The sequence below is a fragment of the Sceloporus undulatus genome, chromosome 5 (genome assembly GCF_019175285.1).
Source record: "Sceloporus undulatus isolate JIND9_A2432 ecotype Alabama chromosome 5, SceUnd_v1.1, whole genome shotgun sequence".
NCBI lineage: Eukaryota > Metazoa > Chordata > Lepidosauria > Squamata > Phrynosomatidae > Sceloporus > Sceloporus undulatus.
In genome coordinates, this window is record NC_056526.1 from 142,987,864 (window position 1) to 143,011,399 (window position 23,536).

A 23,536-nucleotide genomic window follows, 5' to 3' on the forward strand; every position below is an offset into this window, starting at 1 on the left:
GTTAGCTCAAATGCTTCCTTACTTATTGTACCAAACTATGACATATACATGTACACCATGTCTATCTGAGCTGCTTGCTGAATTCTTGAGTGGAGTTTCTTCACTTGATATGTATGCAAGATTTGGAAAGGATTTTAACAAGGCTGTTTGTCATGTCATGTGACGAACTCAGAAACAACACAAAACATTTTAATGTCTGAGACAGAACATCCAATTATATCCTTCTCGCACCAGCAACTGGATAGGACATACAGTAGGTGTGTCTATGATATAGGTTAAGACTGTGCACAGTATTTCAGCAGCATTACCATTTTCTTTAGGAAAGGAAGGACACAAAAAGTAGAGACTTTTAAACTATGCACATACAGTTCACTTACTGGGAAGGATGCATTTGTAATAGGACATTTACACAACACACTGCTCACAGCTAAAATTTAGACAGTCTAACACCGCTCACATAAGTGTTATACTATCACAAGGGAGGATGGGTTTCCCTGCCTGCCAACCACAGAAAAGATACTACAGAAAGAAGAAAAGGTGATATGTTTTATCTGCTGCACACTACTGATATCTTTCTATATCCTTTACTTAAATCCCCACCACATACATATGCACACAGATCTTCAGTGCCAGAGGCCTGACAGGACAGAATCGTGAAGTGTTCAAACACAGCTGAATTTTGGAAAGTTAATTTGTTGAACTATTGCTCCTATAATTTTTCATTCATCATGACCAACAAAGTAACTTTTTCAAGTTTTTGACTTAGTGAATGCAGCCAGGAAACTGCCGACCTGGTCATTATGCATACACAATAGTCAGCTCTGGCAGGAGTGTTTGAAGGAGAAGGCTCTACACCAGTAATTCTCAAACAGACGGGGGTGGGCAGTTGCTCAAGTGGGGTGAGAAATATGTAGGCCCTGATCCCTCCCTCCTCCTCTTTCCAAACATTTTTATGTGTAAAATTTAAATATGTTGAGTTAAATACTAAAATTACTTTAAAAAAAACTGTTCTAGTTTTTTTAAAATGTTATTTCCTCATAAAATGTTAAAATAGGAATATACATGAATGTGTGAATGAAAATATGCACTCTAAATAAACAAAATATTTTTTATTCATATGCTGCATCAAGGGGGCGGGGTGCAACATACACATGTAGATGTAAAGGGGTGTCCCAAAGGTAAAACATTTGAGAACTAATGCTCTAAACCATTCTTCCATGTTTCTTCCCAACCACTCTTGATAGTCCCTCAATGGATAGCAAATAGTGTGTATATCTCTGGAACTAAATTTTGGAAAGCAACAGATGCATTTGGGTGGGACTACTGTTTTGTCCTTTGACTCCTCATTAAGTGAAAGGAAAGTAAATGTAAGCCTGACAATATCTGAGGGAAGATATATTAGTCAGCAGGTGAATTCTACATCTACTTTACAAGTCTGCTGCCTGCATATTTTAAATGTGCTGATTTTTTTGTCAAGGTAGCATGGGCTGGGTACTGGTTACTCACTGGCACAAAACATGCATTCTGCACATGACTGTAGATACTGATCCAATTAAAGCCTTTAAGTAGTGGAGAGGAATGTTAAGAGATGATAAAATCCAGACCATTATATGCATACATATAAAGAATATACAACTGTGCCACAGGGGGAAGTTTATATTCAAATGCTAAGGATTAACTAATGTTAAAGAAATGTTTGGTACATATGTATGGATATAAAAGATAATGTTTTTAAAAAACAGGAAGTATGTGTTCATTAAAAAAATTAACTTTTCTTTTATAGCTGCAAAGGAGAAGCAATCATGATTGAAGGAGTCAAATAAGGCTTAGAAGCTAAAACTAAAGTAGAAGAAGGTCTGGGCATATACTTATTCATTCAACAAAAAGTTTGATCACATAAAAGAAAGAAATGTTGAATTAAATTTTTTAAGGATATAGAAAAAGTGCATGTGAAGTGGTAACAGAGCACACAGACACATAGAAATTCCTCAACCCACATGAAAAGACCTTGTATTTCCCAGACCTGCAGGTACAATATATTGCTTATACTAATAAGAATACACATTGATTTAAAAAGTGTCCACTTCTGTTTCAACTCTTAACCTATAGCACTCACAAGAAGTGCAAGGGAGTTGCATGGGCTGTTCAGCATAATTTACAGCCCGGTTCTATGCATAATCCACAGCAGGGTAACAATTTTAGGACCAAGAAAAATATAACATTGCAAGTAAGGCTTCTAACTTTCTAGAACTCTTCGCAGAAGAGAGATTTGGCATGATGTGGAAAGCCAGGTCTTCCCTCTGCCACACTTTTCTTTTGTTTCTTTCCTTTTTTCCCCCAGGGGAGACTCAACATATAATCATAATTTGGGAGAACCTACACGTTTCTTTACTTCTTCTTCTTTAGTTCACCTTAATAAAGACAGACCTTACCGCATAGGTGTGATCATGATAAAGGTATGCTTTGTTTCTTTGTAATGGGCAAAACGGGGCCACAACTGCTTATATTTTTATTTTATTTTCCAATTCAGTACTCATTCATGCAGAGATCTAGTCCAACAGAGCTCCACAGGCCTTTCTCTCCAAGTGAGAGAGGTTGGGTGGCATCCTTAGTTAATGGGACCCTCAGCATCTGGCCTGGATGGGGGCCTTTTCTCCTTACAAAGCTCAGGAGCTGGGAGCTGAAGAGATTTGTTTTTTATCTGTTTGTTTACTTTATTTCTATGCTGCCTTTCTTCCAGGCAGGGGAAGGGTGACTAGATACCCTAACCACAGAGGGCAAGACACCACAAAATGTAGGGCATTCAAGAAAAACATAGGACCAAAGCATAGGACCAAATAAAAGCTAAAAACACTCATATAAATGGACATTCTTGCTTCTTAGTTATGCTCAAAATTGAGGACATTTTGAAATTCCGCCTGGAGAGAAGGTTGAAATGTAGGATGTGTCTTGGAAAAGGAGGACATCTGGTCACCCTGAGCGGGGACCCAAGGTGGCTTCCACGACAACAAATTAAAACATTTACAAAAGGTTTTTTAAAAAAACAATTTTTAAAAACCGCCACTATAGCACTGATTAAAAATCAGGGAAAAGTTAAAAACAAATAAAACCGAAATCATATTAAGAACTATCCCTGCTTAAAAGCACTGGAGGAGTCAGAAGGAAAGCAGCTGTGGGAAGTGAAGAAACCTCATCTCCTCCTTCCTGGCCCTTCCACCCCACCGTGGTTCTCACAACCACAGCCTTTCACTTTTTTTCCCCACAAGCTGTTCAGCCAGAGCCCAGCAAGGGAGAGGAATACTGGGCTTGCCTCCTTCCCACGGGAGCCCAGGGCTGGTTGCAAGAGAGTGCAGGGTGACCAGAGTTCCTCCGTTTCCAGGACATATCCTACTGTCCAGAGCTACCTCCACACTGCAGAAATAATCCAGTCTAACACAACCTTAACTGCCATGGCTCAATGCTATGAGATTTTGGGAACTGCTGATTTGTCGTGGCACAACAAACTTAGCTGCAAGTGGCTGAGAGAGAACAGGTTGACCAGAGTTCCTCCTTTTCCATGACATTCCCTACATTTCAGCCTTTTCTGTCCAAGTCTGCATCCAACCTGCAGAAATAATCCGGTCTGACACCATTTTAACTGCCACGGCTCAATGCTATGGAATTCTGGGATTTGCAGCTTGTTGTGGCACCAGAGCTTTGCTGCAAAAACAAACTACAGGTCCCAGAATTTCATAGCACTGAGTCACAGCAGTTAAAGTGGTGTCATTTCTGCCGTGTGGATGTAGCACAGGAGGAGTTCCAAAATGTCCTCCATTTTCAGAAGCAAGAATTGATATTTCTATGAGTGTTTTGAGCCTTCATTTGGTCTTGTCCTCCATTTTTTCTGGAACACTTTGCAGCCCCTTGTCCTCCTTTGTGGTTAGGACATCTGGTCACCCTGGGAGGGAGCTGTCCCAGCCACCTCTCCCTTGACTCTGGGGGAAGGAAGGAAGGAGGTGGTTTCCCTCAGCCTCCCACTGGTGCCTTTGGGAGCGTGAGAACTGGGTGAGACTGGGCCAAAACTGGCCTGGGAAATGGTCTGGAGGTCAGGCTGAGGGTGACAGGCTCTCCTTCCTCCTTGACCCAAATAGGCAAGAAAAGAAAGGGGGGGCATTTGGGAGTATGGGGGGGTCCTTGGTGAGGGTCCCCACAGAAAGGGCAGGGAAATAGCCAAAATTCCCATAGCAGCAGATGAGAACTGAGACAATTCAACACCAGACAGGTGAAGGTAGCTGAGGCCTTGTTGTTGTTGTTGTGGTTGTGTGTCTTCAAGTTGTTTCTGACCAGGGTGACATCCAGGACATGTTCTCCATTTCAACCATTCTGTCCAGCAGGAATTTCAAAATTTTCTTCATTTTGAGCAGAACTAAGCATGGATTTATATTTATATAAGTGGGTTTGGTGGTTCCCCCCCCCCTTTTATTTTGGTCATGGCCTTCCTCTTTTTTTTTTGGAATGACCTACATTTTGCGGAGCCTTGTCCTCCTTGGTGGTGAGGACATCTGGTCACTCTGTTTCCGACTGACAGAGACCCTAAGGCCGACCCTATCCTGGGCCTTTCCTTTGCAAGAATGGTTCAGATTAGGTTTTCCCCTGAGGCTGAGAGAGCATGACTCGCCCAAGCTCACCCAATAGGTGTCCATGGCTGAGCAAGAATTCGAACCCTGGTCTCCAGAGTCAACATCAAGCCTCCTCCTACTTACTTGATATCCTCCCAGACTTCGGGGCCATAGTTCCGAATCACCAGCAGCTCCAAGGCGTGGTTGACGAAGCCGTACTGTCAAAAGACACAGAAAAGAAGACTATTATATGTGCATGTACCATCCAGGATCGGAGAAGCAGGAGAGAGCGAAAGGCCAGGCTGGGCACCTGAGGAACAGGCAAAGCAGGGCAGATGAAGAAGAACCAGGCTGGGATGGGAGGAAAGGATGGAAGGACAGCACTGCCTTCATCCTAAAACAGCCCCCTCATTGCAAATGAATGATGCTCAAAGGAAGCAGCTGAAAGAGCAGCTATGGAACCTGTGGCAAAAAGGGGTGTTTGGGGATGGAGTGGCCAAAGGCAAGGGATCAGGGTGGCCAGACATCATCCTTTTCCAGGACTATGTCCTCTATTTCAGTCTTTTCTGCCCAGGAGGCATTCCAAAATGTCCTCCATTTGAAGCAAGACTCAGAAGCATGAATTTCTATTTTCTCTGGATCTTATTATCTTTTATTTTCCATCCAGGAGGAATTCCAAAATGTCCTCCATTTGGAACAGGGCTAAAAAGCATGAAATTACATTTACGTGAGTCTTTTTAGCTTTTATTTTCTGTTAAAATGTCCTCCATTTTTGACCATGACTCAGAACCATGAATTTCTCTATTCCTATGAATATTTTCAGATTATTATTATTATTATTATTATTATTCTCTCCAGGATGAAATTCCCAAACATGTCCTCTATTCTGTGACCATGACTCTCTGAAGCATTCATTTCTATTCCTATATGTGTGTGTGTGTGTGTGTGTGTGTATGTGTATTCATCTTTTTTATTCTCTGCCCTGGAGGAGGAATGCCCACAAAGCCCTCCATTTATTAAACATGACTCAGAAGCATGGGTTTTTTCTATTTAATATTCTATTTAATATTCTATTTTATATTTGATTTGGCCATATAACCCCTCCCCCCAAAAAAAAAAATATCCTAATTGCCCTGGGATGTCCTCCTTTGAGGAGCGGACCCCTGGGAAGCCTCCGCCGAGGAGCTCTCCAAGGGTAGAGAAGCGCCCTCCGCATCCCGCCTCGCCCCTCTCTCTCACTCACCATAATAGCTCTTGCCTCGCCGAAGACCAATTCCACTCTGATGCCTCCGGAGCCCTGCACCCCCGCCGCTACCGCCGCCTCCTGATCGACACGCGGCGCCAACCAATCACAGCCGCAGCCCGCAGCCCGGCGTCCAATCGGGAGGCGAGGTGGGGATTCGATTGCACCGACCACCGGGCAGGGAAGGGTTGCGTTTTTGAAAGGGATAGAGGAGAAAGAAAGAAAGAGTACCTGGCGCGCGAGGAGGAGGAGGAGGAGGAGGAGGAGGAGGCGGATGCGGCCCTCTAGTCTTGGCCAAAGGAGGGCGGAGGGAGGGAGGGAGGGAGGGAGGGAGGGAGGGGAGAGGAGCAGCAGCTCAGCTGTAAGGCCTGGCTGACAGAGGGGGGTTCATGGTCCCCCCGGGTGGCCTGGCATGGCAGCAGCCTCGGCCGGGAGAAGCAGCAGTTGCCCCACATGTGTGTTGTGTCCGTGTGTGCGTATATAACACATACACACACACATATATACATATACACACATATATAGGCAAACATATATACACACATGCACACATACAGACTCACACACACATGTACACACATATATAGATACACATACGCACACATATACACACAAAAGCACACACACACACACACATATATATACTCACACATATATAGGCAAACATGCAAACGGATGCATATATATAGACACACACATCAAACATATATATATACACACACACATATATAGGCAAACATACACACACACACACACACATATATATATATATACAAATGCACACACACATACATATTTACTGTATATATAATTCCAAAATGTCCTCCATTTCAAGTATGACTCAGAAGCATGAATTTATCAATGAGTATGAATACACACACACACACATATATATATACACGTGCACACACATACGCACATATATAAAACAGAAATACACACACACACACACACACACATATATATATACACATATATAAAATTGTGTATATATGTGTGTGGCGGGGGGGGTGTATCTATATGTGTGTGTGCTTGTGTGTGTGGTGTGTATCTGTGTGGTGTGTGTGTCTATAAAATGGGGGTGTACTTTGTGTGTGTGTGTGTCTGTATGATGTATATATCTATGTATGTGTGTGTGTGGATACTGCTGCTTCTCGGTCACTAAAGCTGCTTCACACTGCAACAAACTACAACACTACCGCAGTAGCCTTACATTTGTGAGTGTGGTATGTGTGTGTGTATATATATATATATGGGGGTAACTGCTGCTTCTTGATCCCTTCTTCCACACTGCAACAAACTACAACAACACAACAAACTACAGCAGTAGGTGTGTGTATGTGTTGGAAAATTTATTATTATTATTATTATTATTAATCTTTATTTATAAAGCGCTGTAAATTTACACAGCGCTGTACATACAATCTTTTTAATTGGACGGTTCCCTGCCCTCAGGCTTACAATCTAAAAAGACATGACACAAAAGGAGAAGGGAGTGGTGGTGGGGAAGGGGCCTGTCTAGTAAGATAATACATATAAAATACATAGCAGTACAGGAAATGATTGAATAAAACAGACAACAAAAGAATATCAAATAGCAAGTGACAATTATGCAATGCCTGGGAAGGCTTCTCTAAACAGGATGGTTTTCAACTCCGTTTTGAAGCTGGTTAAAGAAGTGATGGCTCTTGCTTGTGGGGGAAGAAGGTTCCAGGAGTGAGGGGCAGCAAGTGAAAAGGGGCAAATTCGGGATGGGGCAGAGGAAATCCTGGGCTGAGACAGCAGACCTTGACTACTAGAACGGAGGGACCGAGTGGGAAGGTGAGGAGAAAGAAGGTCTGATAGGTAGGGAGGGGCCAGTCTATGGAGGGCTTTAAACATTGACAGCAGGAGCTTATACTGAATGCGGAAAGGGAGAGGGAGCCAGTGAAGGGATGCCAACACAGGAGAGATATGGTCAGAGCGGTGGGTGGAAATGATAATGCGTGCAGCTGAATGCTGAACAGAGATTAAAGGACGGAGGTGAGAAAGAGGAAGCCCAGCCAGGAGGACATTACAGTAATCAAGTCATGAGACCACTAGGGCATGGACCAGGATCTTAGCAGTAGAGGCGGAGAGATATGGTCAGATTTTGGCAATATTGTACAAAAAGAATCTACAAGCCTTGGCTGTGGTCTGGATCTGAGGGATACACGACAGAGAAGAGTCAAAGATAAAACCAAGACTGCGGGCTTGCTGGACTGGTTGAATAGAAATGTTGTCCACAGAGACAGAAAAGGAGAGTTGAAGGGTGGGCTTAGGAGGAAAGACAAGAAGCTCTGTCTTGGACATGTTGAGCTTCAAACGCTGATGGCGCATCCACTGTGAGACAGCTGTGAGGCAAGCCTTGGAGACAGGTCAGGGGCAGAAAGATACAACTGGGTGTCATCGGCATACAGATGGTAGGAAAAGCCAAGAGAGCTAATGAGTTTTCCTAAGGACAGTGTGTAGAGAGAAAACAGAAGGGGACCCAGGCCAGAACAGAGCCCTGGGGAACTCCAACAGATAAGGGAACAGGAGAAGAAGTCTGGCCCCCTGCAACTACTGCAAAAGATCTGTCTGACAAATAAGATCTAAACCAGTCGAGAACAAAGTCTGAGAACCCAAGGTCAGAAAGTATGTCAACTAGGAGACAGTGATCAACGGTGTCAAATGCTGCAGACAAATTAAGAAGGATGAGAACAGAGTAAAGGTCATTAGCCTTGGCCCATAAAAGGTCATTCGAGATCTTAGTGAGAGCTGTCTCTGTGGAATGCCTTGGGCGGAAACCAGACTGAAAGGGATCGAGGATGGAGTTGGCTTCAAGAAACTCAAGACAGCGAGAATAAACAACCCATTCCAAAACTTTAGAAAGAAAAGGAAGAAGAGAAATTTGAATAAAATATTTACACACACACACACACACCTGTGTCTGTGTGGGGTATCTGTCTGTCTATCTATGAGGCCACTGCTGCTTCTTAGTTGCTATGGCTGCTGCAGCTACACTATAACAAACTGCAACAGTAACACTACAAAAAAACTACAGACACACACAGCTACTGCTGCTTCTCAGTCACTACAGCTTCTTCCACACTATAACAAACTACAGCAGTAGCCATGTATATGTGTATGTGCGTGTCTATCTACTGGTGTTTGTTGTTGTTGTTGAGTGTGTTCAAGCCATTTCCAACTTATGGCAACCCTAAAGGTGAACCCATCATGGGTGTTTCTTGGCAAGGTTTCTTCAGAAGAAGAGGCTTGTGCCATTGCCTTCCCCTGAGGCTGAGAGCATGTGACTTCTGCAAGGTCACCCAGTGGATTTCATGGCTGAGCTGGGAATCGAACCCTGGTCTCCAGAGTTGTAGTCCAATGATCGAACTACTGTGCCACGCTAGCTCTCATGCCCACTGATGTGTGTGTGTGTGTGTGTGTGTGTGTATGGAGATAGATAGATAAATATAGATAGAGATAAATATATTTGGCTACTGCTGCAGTCTGACACCACTTTGACTGGCTCCATCCTATGGACTCCTGGGACTTTTACTTTGTTGTGGCCAGGGTGACCAGATGTCCTCCTTTTCCAGGACATGTCTTACATTTCAGCCTTCTGTCCAGGAGGAATTTCCAAAATGACCTCTATTTTGGTCATGACTGAGAAGCAGATATTTAGATTTATATTAGTGTTTTTAGCTTTTAATTCAGCAGTGCCTTACATTTTTCTTGAATGTCCTACATTTTATGGTGCCTTAGACTCCTTTATGGTTAGGACATCTGGCCACTCTAGTTGTGGCACCAGAGCTTACCTTTAGAGAGAGAAGGCTAAAGACCTCAGAAATCCCAGGGTCCGATAGCCTTGAAGCCGTGTCACCTTGCATTAACTCTGCAGTGTAAATGCAGCTTTAGTGACCTGTTTGCTTACCTTTGATTCCTAGGCTTTTTTTTTCCTGGGGCTTAATTGTTCTAAGTTTCGTAGGTTAAATGTTTAACCAGTGTGGTTTCTCCTCACAGCATTTCCCGTGAACTTCATTATTTTGGTCCATCAATCATGTCTGTATTATTGTGCATTCTTTTTAGAAGGGTTTGACCATCTTATTTTGCTTGAGTTCATAGCAATAACTCAAATTGTTGTCAAAATGAACTCATGGCCAGGCATGGGGCATCATATTCATAAGCCTTTCAGTTGTGTTTAATTTAAATGAAATCCTGTTACACAAATTGTAGATGTCTTTTCATTGTGGCTCTCTCTCTCTCTCTCTCTCTCTCTCTCTCTATATATATATATATATATATATATATATATATATATACACACACACACACACACACACACACACACATACATACACACACACACACACACACACACTGTATATCCAATCCTAGATATCCAAAAGACTCGGGTTATATTTACACTGTAGAAATAATACAATTTGACCCCATTTTAAGTGATGTACCTCCATGCTAAGGAGTCCTGGGATTTGTAGGTTTGCAAGGTCTTTAGCCTTCTCTGTCAAAAAGTGCTGGTGTCTTTTTTTTTTAACTTTATTTATGAAATTAAAAAAAACAGTATACATACAATTCATTATATGGTTGCATACAGTACACATGATATAACATACATACATACATGCATACATACATAACTTGTTACAATATACTAACCCCTAACCTAAACCCTGACAAACAAACATAAACACCTAAACATCTACTATAAAACATATAAAATTGACTTCCTGAAGTTTACTAATACACTCTTTCTTGTCTGTATATGAAAATTAAAGACAATTTAAGCACTCATCTTTCTTTTAAAAAAAAAGTGCTGGTGTCTTGCAGATCTACAAATCCCTGGGTTCTATAGGATGAAGCCATGGCAGTCAAAGTAGTGTCAAATGGCATTTCTACAGTGTACATGCACCATCTCTTAACACTGTTATGTGCCTTCAGATTGACTCCAGTTTATGGCAGCCCTATCATAACGTTTTCTTGGCAAGATTGCCTTTGCCTTTATTTAAGGCTGAGAGTGTGTGACTTGTCCAAAGTCACCCATCTCCTTATATGAATAGGCATTTTAACCAAGTGCAACACTATACTGGCACCCTCACTTTAATATTTGATATTATGCCCCTGTATCAGATGGCATGTTAGGAAGATAAAGAGTTTCTCTTTCCACCAAAGTGCTTTCTTGCTTCAGCTCAGCTCACTTTTATCTCTATCAAAAGTATTGGCTTTGATTGTTTTCCATTCGCCAACAACCAATTCCAAGAGAAAATATTGGTGTCGAATGACGTGCCTTTAGTGGACTGGCAACCCTGGCATGGGTCTCATATAAAATGGAAAATAAATACAATTTCAAAGTATACTTGATCATCAACATGACCATGAAAAAAACCTCCGTTGATAATTATTCCATCCCAAAAATGTGTAGTTATCTGTATAGCCAAGGGAAAGGGTAGAGAAATGACATACGTTTTAAAAAGATTTCCTTGAATTTGCACTTAAAAGAAGCGAAAAAGGTCTTTGGGGACAATGAAAAAACAGGATGCTCATCAACCAAGACAGACTTTTAAGGCGAGGAATTAATTACTGTTTTCTTGCAATACAGACCCATAAGCCCCCAGAGGTTTTCATGATTACAGGGAAATGAAGGTTAAGTAAACTCTTATCTTGGCAGAAGGATTCTAATTGGGAAAAGATCCAAACAACTGGTGCCGTCCCCTCTTTGCATTTAGTAGATAAAGGTAAGAACTGGAAGGAATGGTCAAAGTTAAGAAATGTGAATTTAAAGGCAAAATTCATTGCTTTCAATATTGGATTCTCATCTGAAGTGGAGTGATAGATATTGTGTGTGTGTATGTGTCTACATAGTAACCCTAATTAACTAAATTATCCAAATATCTCCTAATCTGAATTTGTATGCATTATGTAGATCCATATCATTGTAACTACATTCTATGTCCATAAAAAATTATTATGATTGGAAAAATGTGAAAGGTCTTTCATTAGCTGAAATTATTCATTTAAAATTAAAACAAAGCAGGAATAATGGTTCATTACACTCGGTGGATGAGTGAAATTTTAAAATTGTTAATTTGTATGCTCATTATACTCCCTGAACCACCTTAAAATCAATGAGACTAATCTGGAAGGAATGCATTTCAAGATGGCAATTAAATGCTATTAATATTTAAACAAAAGTAATTTCCCCTAGTTTCACTGGGACTTTCTCCCAAGAGGGTGAACACTGAGTAGAAATTTAAGGCTGCAATTCAATGTATATTTATAGTTTAGCTAGCCACGTCTAGACCTGAATCGTAAGATTCATAAATAAATGAATGGGAACAGGCATCAGATTCTTACTAATTTTCAGAGTCCTCAACACAGTTCTTTTAGCCCTCTACTCCATTACTCTGTCCCAAATTTAGCTAGGGATTATACCAAATGTGGGAGTTTGAAGTGATGGTGGAAATAAATTTGTTCATTGAACATTAAGATAACAAAAATAATGATTATATATGATCTGCATAACTTTAAAGTGAATGAAGAAGACATTGACATAGTTGAAGATTTTCCCTATCTTGACTCAGTCATAAATCAACATGGAGACTAGTCAAGAAATCAGAAGACTGCAACTTGGAAGGGCAGCTATGAAGGAACTACATAAGATTCTGAAATAGAAAAGATATTAAATACCAAAATCAGGATAATCTGTGCCATGGTATTTCTGATATCTATGTATGGTTATGAAAGCTGGACGGTAAGGAAAACAGACCTGAAATGTGGTGCTGGATGAGATTTCTGTGGATACCATGGACTGTCAAAACAACAAGGAAATTGTTCCCAGAGAAAAACAAGCCTGAATTCGCCCTAGAAACCAACAGAAATGAAGTGATGCTATACTACTTTGGACATATTATAAGTTGACATGACTCATTAGGGAAAAGTGGATGGCAGTAGGAAAAGAGAAAAAATCATATTACAGGTGGATGAAAGATGTTATAACCCTGAGTTTGCAAGATCTTCGCAGGGTTTTTATAAAAAAGTTATCTTGAAGGTCTCTCATTCAAAGGGTCACCATATGTTAAAGCCATCTTGACAAGAATTTACCTAAACAACAATAAATGCAGTGAATGATGTGGGGGTCTTAGGACTTTATCACACTGGACGAATCCCGGCAAAAATTATATTTAAAAGTAGGGAAAAAATGCAAATGCGGGATGTTTTTCAGACAATGTTTGCCTGAAAGAGAAATAACGTGAAAATAACCGAAATGGAAAGTTGATAAAAACGACTCCTTTTTACTTTCTGGATATTGCGAAAGTAAAAAGGAATAGTTTTTGTCAACTTTCAGTTCAGGTTATTTTCACGTGTGATAAAGTCCTTAGGATACACCAACTGGCATGGCAACTGCATATTCTAGGAGTTGTGGTTCAAAAAATAATGTTTTCTATTTCAGTGTAATACGTATAAATTGTACATTGCAATACTGTAATTAATTTCAGTGTCATGAAAAATAAAAGCCTCGTTTAAAACATATAACGTTGCATTTTTTAATTTGTATGAATGTGAATTGTATTTTTAGAGCAACTTTTAATACACAACAACCTTCAGCAGATCACAAATAACATGCAACACCTTCGAAAAGACTGCCTTCCAGTGTATCTGATGTATTCAGCAAGAAGCCAAAATAGTTACTGCTGAAATGCTTGAGAAAGCACAGTTGCCAAGTCAATTACTTTTCTTATATAGATAAATCTCTGCCTGGTAATCTGTACCGGATGGAAGATGAATCCATTCCAAATGAACTTCTAACAAGAGAACATGCAGATGTTCAGGAGCAATAGAATCAAACAAAGCTCAGGTTTTAAAGGATGTTTGCAAATAAGAAGGGCCCAAGGCTGAAAAAGAATGTTACAGTCTGGGAAATTTCAGATGGCAGTACATGACATAAAAGGTCAAAATGGAGCAGAGAGCTAAAGAGGCAGCAAAAAAATAAAATTAAAAAAAAAATGGCAGGAAAGCAAAGAGAGCACAGAGGAAAGTTCAGGTTTCTGCCCTTTGCAAATAACAAGTCCAATTCCAGCTGAGATTACAGCAGGAAGGAGAAAATACTGGGGGGGGGGGAACTATGCCAGAATCTGATCCCCCCCCCCCCCCCAAACCCTCACACTGAGATTTCAATTTAAGAAAATCCAATAACTCGGGAGCAAAGTGCATGACAAATATCTATGGTGTAAACAAACTATGGTCTAAGAAAAAAGTGTTAACAGAGTAAAACATATATTTAAATGTCTAAAATATTCTTGCAACTTGAGAGCCTTGCCATTTGTTTGAGCATCCTGGACATGGAATTATTATAAGCCTGATCTAGCCTACTTACATATACTGGATGACTCTTTGGCAATAGGATGTTTTGTTGCTACTACATCTTTCCTATACACTGAGGAAGACTTTTGTTGAAACACGTTTAGATGTTTTGATACTTTTTGCTTTTAATGCATTTTGGAAGTTTCAATACTCCTTGTCTTTAATGCATATATTGCACTGTTTATACATTGCTTATTTTGATATAAGGGAATGCTTTGTCATTTCATCATCAGAATATTTTAGACATTAAAACTATTTTTAGGTTTTACCCTGTTAACACTTTTTCCCCTAGACCTTTCTGTTTGTTATACTGTTTTGGTTTTTTTTGGTTTAGGCTAACACTTTGTTGTCTTATCAAATATCTGTGGTGACCATTAATGGCGACTTCTTTAGCAAGCAGTTGATTTTCTTATAATTGTTTTATTCATATTTTTGGGCCCAAGCATATTCTGGCCTTTTAGGATTCTATTGTTATTGAAATTGGGTTTTATTGAAACCACATAGACCTCATGTAGGTCTGATTAAATTTGTTTCAGTGTCTAATGAATACTGTACTAGGTGCTGAAGGTGGTATTTCAGAGGAAGGAACTGGCAAAACCACCTCTGAGTATTCCTTGCCTAAGAGAACCCTTGAAATTCATGTGATTGTCCTAAAGTGACTTGAAGACACATATACACATATGGTGTAGATAACTTGAACAATGATTTTGGGTGACAGGTTTCATAAACCTTTTTGGATGGATCAAGGAGGAGGCTTTCTTCATTCAGTAATCCTTCTTTGCTTACAAACTTTTACATTGGGTCCAAATCATATTGTCCTTTATTTGTAACAATATTTTGGTTTTCTCACAATTGTATTTTTTTTCTTTCCATATATTTTCTTTCCATGTATTATAAATATTGTGGTACATAATGTGTCATTTATTTATGTATTTAAAGTTGGAAAGACTGAATAGCTGTGCAATGACTTTTAACTGGGATCATATGTCTGAAAGCACCTCTTCTTGGCAAGGTTTTTCTGCCTTATGACATTCCTTAATGCTCTTCTTATGCAAGTAATACTTAAAGGTGGCTTTACCACCTGCTTTCTCTGAAAGATAGCTTACAGCACCTGGTAATCTTTGGTGATCCCCCATTGCAACTACTAACCAGGGCTGACTCTACTTAGCTTCCAAGATCAGAGGATCTGGTGCCTTCAAGGACTTACGATACCTCCCAGGAAAAACTTTACTAGCTGGTATCTAGATCAGTGGTTCTCAAACCTTTTACCCTTGTGAACCCCTTTATATCTACATGTGGATACCATGCTCCTCCTCCTCCACTCAGTGTAATGCATCAATACTTTTAAAATACAGTACCTTTAAATCATACCTTTGTTCTGCGGGGCATCCGTTTCATTTTCTCTTCCCCCCGCCACACCACACAACAAGCTCTCCCAGTTGCTCTGTGTCCATTTGATCTGCATTGTATCCTCTTGATACTATAAATCTTGACTCTTGACTACTATAATCTGGCTCTCAGTGGCTGTCTGATTAATGCCATGATATGATTGTTAGCAAGAGATCCAAAAGAATTCTCCAAATTCACATGGTTGTGTTAATAGCTTTAAATCAGTTGCATATGGGTTTCTTTCTCTTTCACTCTGAGGCTTCCTATGGGGAATTCTTGTCTTGCAAATGTAATGTTTCTTCTGAATGCCAAGTATACTTTCAATCTATTAATCTAAGCTTAAATTTTTTCCTTATCAGTACTGTCAACAAACTGAAAAGTATTAAATACCTCTCTTGTAACTTTTCCAAGCTTTGCTTGTGAAACACTTTGGTTTCTAGTGTCATTCTACTGTGTTAAGCAAAATGTTCTGGCTGGAGGATTCTGGCAATTCCAGTTCCCCAAAAAGTAACTTTTTTGAGCTCTATTTTGGTTCCTGGTACCATTCTACTTAAATAAGTAATGAGCATGGAGATGTCATGGCTGATTTTGCTCTTCCTTGTTGCCATGTGAAATAGATTAAAGATGGAGAAACTGCAAGATTGTCCAAACCTTTCTTATTTTCTACATGGAAGCCCTCTGAAGAGCAGAGAGCTTTGCTAAACCTGGATCATTTATGTTTCAAGTAGTCATTATGTGCATGCTATTAAAAAGGTATACAAATGTGTGTGAAATTAAGGAGGGGGATTTCACTTTACCCTATCCAGAACACAAACTTTTACAATATCTGAAAACTATACTGCGATGAAGATTTTAGCAACAGAAAAGCGCTCATCTCCATTTGCTGGCACTAGCAGACCAGCTGCTTTGCTCTCAACGCTAAACCCCTGAAGCCCATGAGACATATATCTTTAGAGGTTTGTTTATTTTATTCCAAATTCCTGCACAGTTTATTATTTCTTTGACTGTATGTCTAACCTCGTGTTCCAACAGAACTACATATTTAACATTCAGATCCACCCTTTGTACTTGGGAGAAAACAAATCTCACTGCTGTATCTGAGAGCAAGTGAGAGGGTCCAGCACAATGGATTGTACACACTATTGTACACACAATGAATTGTACATCCTTAAAAATGAAGTATTACAGCTTTAAAGAAGCAGCTAGAGACATCATACAAAGGAAGAGACATTCTGGATGGTATCAAGAGAATCTCCAGCCTACTGCTGCTTAGTGGTGGCAGTGATGATAATTTAACATCTTCAGAATAGCCATACTCTTGGAAAGGGCCATCATTTGTGTAGATTTTTGTTGACAGTAAGAAATGCTTTTTCTCCCTCACCCACCCCCTTCCTCCTTTTTATGCTTGAGTTTAAAAGCTCTGATGGGGAGAATTGTTTAGCTGCATGACGGATTGTAAAGACATATGCATCCATATATGTAGCGTACTATTGTCTCTGTAGTTCATACATCTGTTAATTGGTTAGATTTTGTGAATATAATCTAATTCATCTGAAAATTTGCAACTCTGCCCCAACCCCAAGCTGCCAAATAGACACTGTAGTTGATATGTGCCTTCAAGTCATTTTCCACTTGAACCCTGATGTGAACCTATCATGGGGTTTTCTTGGAAAGATTTTGTTCAGAGGTTTGTCATTGTCTTCCCCTGAGGCTGAGAGTGTGTGACTTGCCCAAGATCACCCTGTGGATTTTCATAGCCGAGCAGGGATTTGAACCTATGTCTCCTGAGTCATAGTCCAACCCTTAAACCATTATGCCACACCAGCTCTCTGAACAGACACTTAGGGAAGTATAAATTTTTGGAAAGTTCAGGCCGAGAGCAGAAAGTAACAATTACATTAGGATATGAAAATACAAAAACAGATGTGCAGGGGCCATTTATAGTAAAGCACAATCAGGGCTTTTCTTCACTTTTTAATCTGCTGTGAAGAACAGCAACATGCTACAGACTGTAGCTTAAATATGACCATAAGGTCAAACACTGTATCTTCCTTCTTACTGCAATGAGATAAGAAATTCAAAATGTTTTTTTTTTAAATATGGGTTGCGTTCCAGATTTTGTTCTGTGAATCGAAAGACCTGATTGAAATGAAACTGTGAACTGAAACAAAATGTGGCAGCACCTTTAAGACCATAAGGTCAAACACTGTATCTTCCTTCTTACTGCATATCTGGTTTTTGTTTCAGCATAAGCTTTCATTGATATAAACACACGTCTTCAGATAAATAGAGATATTAAAACCATAGGTATAACACATATTTTTACAGTTGTGGGAATGGTGCCACTGCTTAATAAATATTCTTTATAACCTGAGGTTATAATATCACTCTACTGCATCTTTAGTGGGTTTATATCCACAGCTACATCTCTGAAAAACACCTGAACTCAAAGGAACTGACTGGTGGATTTATTGCTTTCTCACCTCAGAACTGTCTGGGAACCCACCTGACAGACCAGCATCACCTTACATGACTATTGGAAGACTGATGGCTTTTGGAGCTTTCTGTGTCCTGTTATCCTCTGATCCTACACCCACAACAACGTAACTAGTATTATATCTGAAGTCTGATATAATTCCATAAATGCATCTGGATTGAAATCCATGAAAGCTCATGCTAAAATAAATCAGCCTTAAGAGTGCTGCTAGATTCCTCCTTCCCCTTCCTTTTTCAATTGTGTATGGCTCTTCTCACAGAAATTTGCTGGCCATAGCTACAGAGTTTATATGGTCCGTAATTAATAAACAAGTATGCAAAAGAAGTTAACAACAATAACAAATGTGATTGACAAGATAGATGGAGAAAGTGTTCACCTAGTTGGCCAAGGCTATTGGCAAGTTACTATAATTGTTGGTCCCAAATAAAGGATGCCAATGGAATCAATGGGAACTTGGAAAATCAACACTAGTGTATGTTCCATTAATTCACATGGGCTAACCCATGAATTTAGGCTAGAATATGTGTGTGTGTCAGTGTCTACCAATACAACTTTTTAAGGTAAAATTTAAGATTTAGAAGTCTCTCCTTTGGTAGAACCATGCCAGATCAACTGGACTTAGCAGACCACAAGCACAGTTTCACCAAAGTTGTAAGCCATGCTATGCAAATGTAGAAGCAGTCAACATTTGGCCACAAATGATTTGCGCTGGATTCTGTGAAAAGCAGGATGCAGCAGTTTATCTAATCTTTGATACTCTAACATTAGAAAAGCTGCTGAGTCCTGTTTTGCACAAATCTGACAGATGATTTGTGGCTAAAGCATTTACACCATTTTAATTCAGAAGAAAGATGATGGAAGAAGGACTTTATTAAATTAAGAAGCTTCAGAAGCTGGGTTTCTTAATAGTATGCCCTAAGACTGCTGGATTTCTAATGTCTTCATGTACAACTTTGTGGAATTCCCAGAAGAATCTCATTAGACCTTGTGATAAACAGGATACTGGCATGCATGGACCTTTTGTCTGATACTATATAGCCCCATATGTGTTCTTATCATTTTATGGTCTTGGCTACTGATAATCTAGTCCAGAAAAACATAACTTTCTTGCAGTCTGGCTGTGACAATGGAACGCACCACTAGGAGGTTTTTTTGACAGGGGTCTACCGTTTTCTGAAATAGATAAGCATTATCATAACATGTACCACACATATCTTTACTCATACACAATCAGGATTGATGAAACCTCCAGAGTTCACAGAAGGTGGACAGGAATTACAAAGGATTTAGAGAAGTAGTAGGCTGTTGTTTTATGATTCATCCTTTAGTAGGACAGACCTTGTGTACGTAACTATTATACAAAATATTCTGTACACCATTCTAGTGTATTTCCTTTTATTGACTTCACCATATATCAAAACACACCCACAGCACATCCAAAGCCTATATATACATATTTAATTTGTACCTCACCTCATTTCCTCTCTTTTGTGGTGAATGCTTAGAAATATTTAATACTGTGAATCGGTTTAGTTTACATCTTTTAATCTATGCAATTAAAACTGAAATATAGCAACAATAAGAAAACATATATTGCTATAATACAGAATAGTCAAGATTTGGTCTTGAAATAAGATTTTTAACTCTAAGAAATTAAGATGCTTTGAACATAGAGGCTTTGACATTGATTGTATATTTTACTTATATTTAATTTATGAACAGTGAAAAAAGTTCAGGATGCAGTAAGTGGCATATTCTGTATACTAACACTGAAAACAACTGATAATTATGTATGCAGAACAATCCTATGTAGGTCTACTCAGTCAGAAATAAGTCCTACTAATTTCAGTGAGACCTATTGCCAAGGACAAGATTGCAGCCTAAGAGAATTGCTTAACCTCTTAACATCTCATTAACATCTTCTGATGCTGTCCTGACCAAACTACTCAGGGTGATTTTGATATGGAGAATGAATTTAGGAAGGGAGACATCTAAAGAAAGAATAGATAGAATAAATGTGTGTTCTGATTATGACAAAGATGTAAACATTTATAGATAGCCTAAATTACTGCAATAGAACAGTTGGTTATGGAACTTACAAAGAGAAACCAACCTTGGACTTAATCATAAATTATGCCTAAAACATAAAGTGAAATGTATATGTAGTTGAAGCCATTTGAAACCAGAGTTCCAGTGCTATCAACTGTGATTCATATGTAGGTGGGAAATTGCCACTGAAGTGCAAGCCAGTCACACTTCACTGCAAAAGTGGAAATGTCTTTTTAAAAGAAGAAGAAGAATATAGAGATTGGTTTTTAAAAAGTTGGAAGGAAAAGTCAGGAGGTTAAATATCTCCAGGACGGTTGGGAGTTACTCAGAAACATAACAGAAACTCAGCTAGAAGTTCTTCTTCAAAGACTTCTTTGCTCCCCAGGATAAGAGAGCCTGTTATGGACTGGTGATTGAACACAGAACAAGATGCAGGAACAGACAAAGCAGACATGTAAAGAGATGCTGCCAATAATATGTGTTGCAGCTGCTGCTTTTTAAGTTAACATGTTTTACCTGGACATAGTGGTGACAGAGAGGCAGTTATATTTTCAAATACTGTATACCAAATTATTTTGGATGGAGAACACATAGAGTTTCTAAAATCTGAGGAAATGGGTATTAAAATGGCAAAAGTGTTCAAGAGAAGCAAGTTAAAGTGATGCACTCTGGAACAAAACAAAAAAACATCAACAACCCTAACTCACCTTGTCTGGTGCCCCTCAACACCAGTTGCTATGGGTAAAAATAAAATTAGCCAAGTCATTTTTGATGTAAGTGCAAATGCATGGGTTATCACAGTGCATGCATGTACATTAAGACATTGGAACTGGGCCTAGATCTGAAGTGGTTTATGTGTACATGCAATGTGAATGCTAACTACTGTGAATTGTTTACTGCACTACCCCATGAAAATCTGCCACAAATGAAAAGTGCATAGGGATCTAGTACTGGAAGAAACAGAGCTGAGATTAATCATTGCTTGGGGGGGAAAGTAAAACATTACAATGTGTTACCTTCATTTTCTGTGAATTCTGTTTAAATTTCTGTTTACAAATATGACTATAGCAATAACAGTCTACAAATGGACATTCTAAAAACATATAAAACCCTTAAAAGAACCACTGCATCAGTCATTGAATCCATGGACTGAGGATGCATGCTTTTGCCTCTGCAGATCCTGCTCCTTTATACATCAACTCAATGTCTGCCTATCATCTCACTCCTCTGTTACCAGTGTCCATAAGTTCAATGTTCATCCAAGATTCCACTTTCAAGCTTGGGTTCCCAGATGTTGCTAGATGACAAATTCCAGTATCCATAGCCAGTATGACAAATAGTATAAAATTCTGGGAGTTCCAACAACCTATGGAGACTTAGATTTGGGAATCATTGCTCTAGACAAGCAGTGCATTCTCTTCACAACATATTCCATGTGCATCTTAATAAAGTATTTCAACAAAGTGAGCTCCCATTCCATCACAAATTGCTAGTTTGAACAAATAGCCACATAAGGGGAGAGACCAGGCCTAGTTGCCCTTCCAAAGTCTCCAGGAAAGCTGCTCACAAGAGACAAGGTGAGATAAAAAACGAACAGTGTAAAACAACCTGCAACTCATCCTTCCTAATGCATATGGGTTTCTCACTCTCAACATCATTTTCCCCCTTTGCCTATTTATGGGGCAGGCTTCAGAATTAACTAAGAGATGGTAACATATACTAGCAATAATTTGAAGTTGTTACCATCCATTAAAAATAATTAAGGAAACTTTCATTATAAATAACCAACAACATTTTACTTACTCATAGTACAGGGCCTGACCATATAATTTGCATGCAAATAGCTGAGTTGTAGGTCTCACAAGGCAAGTGCATTGGCTCTGTGTAGACAGAATGCTGGAGAGTCCTGTTGCTTTCTTTGAAAGCTATTTCTAAATGCTGAACAGGGTGGAAAGATATAAAAAAAGATGCTCTGGTTCTGGGAAAAAGTGGGTCCCTATCAGACTAACTTTTGGCCAGGGAGCTTTTGGCTAGAGGGGAAGATTTTTATCTAGTTCGATTTCTGTCATCTGTTGGAGCACTGCAGGCTCTGAATCCAAAGTGAGCCTTTCTGTGGTTCCGTATCGTGCCTTCTGCCTTCCCTGGATGGCAACATCCCCTCCCCATTATTTGGTAATTTTCCAGCTTTTACATTTTCCTCTATTCTAAAAAGTTGAAATCCTTCTCCTATGGCTTAATTATTGGCAGTAAAAGCTATCGAGTAAACTACGCTAGTATTTTTGGTTCCACTCTCCATTGAGACACAGCACCAAATAACTTTTCTGAAACTGAATGTAACCTTCTGATTAAAAGATTTCTCTGCACTTGTGAGAGACTAATCTGTCTTGGTCCTGCTTTTTTAGTTCCCAAATTACTATACACCAAATGTATTTCCCATATAAAAGAAACATTACAAGCAGTATGTGACATGTTTGTTGTAATTTTAATACTGGCTTTTAGGTGTTAAGAAGCTAAAGTGCTGTCACATTTCATTTTTTTAAAAAAATCATTTTCATTAATACAAAAGTTGGAGCATATTTTATCCTCAGAAAAGCATGAAAACACCATTTAGTGTATGCTTGTGGGTGTCCCCAAGAAATTTGTTTTTCCATCTTCAGCATCTTCCTTTTGACACCAGGGCTTTGTATGTGTTCCTTGAAGATAAGTATCAAGAAAGTAGCAGATCCCAGGAATGTCACTTGGAAAGTTGGGAGGAAGATCATGTCTTGAACGTGGAGTAAATACAAAGCCCGGATAATCCTTCAGCAACCTGCAACAAGTATAAATGCTGTTATGAAATATAAAATAAATTTAAGTTATATTTCATAGATAACAGATAAAAATGATTGTCAACTAAGCACAATAACATGTTTTAGACACTATGTGCTCGAGTGAACAACTCTCTTACCTGAATGGTATGGGTTACTAAAACATAAATGTTTATATATAACTCGGCAGATGAATTTCTGCACAGAGGTTCCTTTGAATATCTGCACAGGTCTGTCCCTGACCATGGAAATAATTAAGAGGCCTCTGTGGAGTTGTGCATATCCATCAATGGGTTTTCCCCCCACTCACCAAACCAGAGCCAGTAAAAATAATAAAACTAATGGTATGTCTTAATTTGCTTAGTTATGAGTCAAATTCTATTCTGCTCCTGAAAACTGCATATACATGGATGTGCTATATCTGTGATCAGTACAACAAACACTTTAAAAAAACCAAACTTTCATGTCCACACCTCAGTTGTTCTGATATTTTACAAATAAGTTAAACTTTTAAACAGGTAAAGTTTTTGTGTTTTCTTTGATAAGACTATTCCAAATTGCTGCCCAGCAT

General features: G+C 39.3%; 2 protein-coding genes across 3 annotated transcripts in view; both read right to left on the minus strand.

Annotated features, from left to right (window-relative positions):
• Positions 1-5,992, minus strand: part of GUCY1B1 (guanylate cyclase 1 soluble subunit beta 1) — a 66,962-nt gene extending 60,970 nt beyond the window's left edge. The window contains exons 1-2 of the mRNA XM_042469514.1: positions 5,842-5,992; positions 4,743-4,816 (exon numbers count right to left, since the gene is read on the minus strand). Of these exons, the coding sequence (XP_042325448.1) occupies positions 4,743-4,816; positions 5,842-5,844 (77 nt within the window). The 5' untranslated portion in view covers positions 5,845-5,992. The remainder of the gene's footprint in view (positions 1-4,742; positions 4,817-5,841) is intronic.
• Positions 5,993-19,490: 13,498 nt separating this feature from the next.
• The window catches only part of GUCY1A1 (guanylate cyclase 1 soluble subunit alpha 1), a 49,831-nt gene continuing 45,785 nt past the window's right edge, over positions 19,491-23,536 (minus strand). Inside the window, exon 9 of one of the 2 annotated variants that reach the window (XM_042468562.1) lies at positions 19,491-22,967. In XM_042468562.1, the coding sequence (XP_042324496.1) occupies positions 22,766-22,967 (202 nt within the window). In that variant the 3' untranslated portion in view covers positions 19,491-22,765. The remainder of the gene's footprint in view (positions 22,968-23,536) is intronic. The other variant, XM_042468563.1, reaches the window with a different exon arrangement.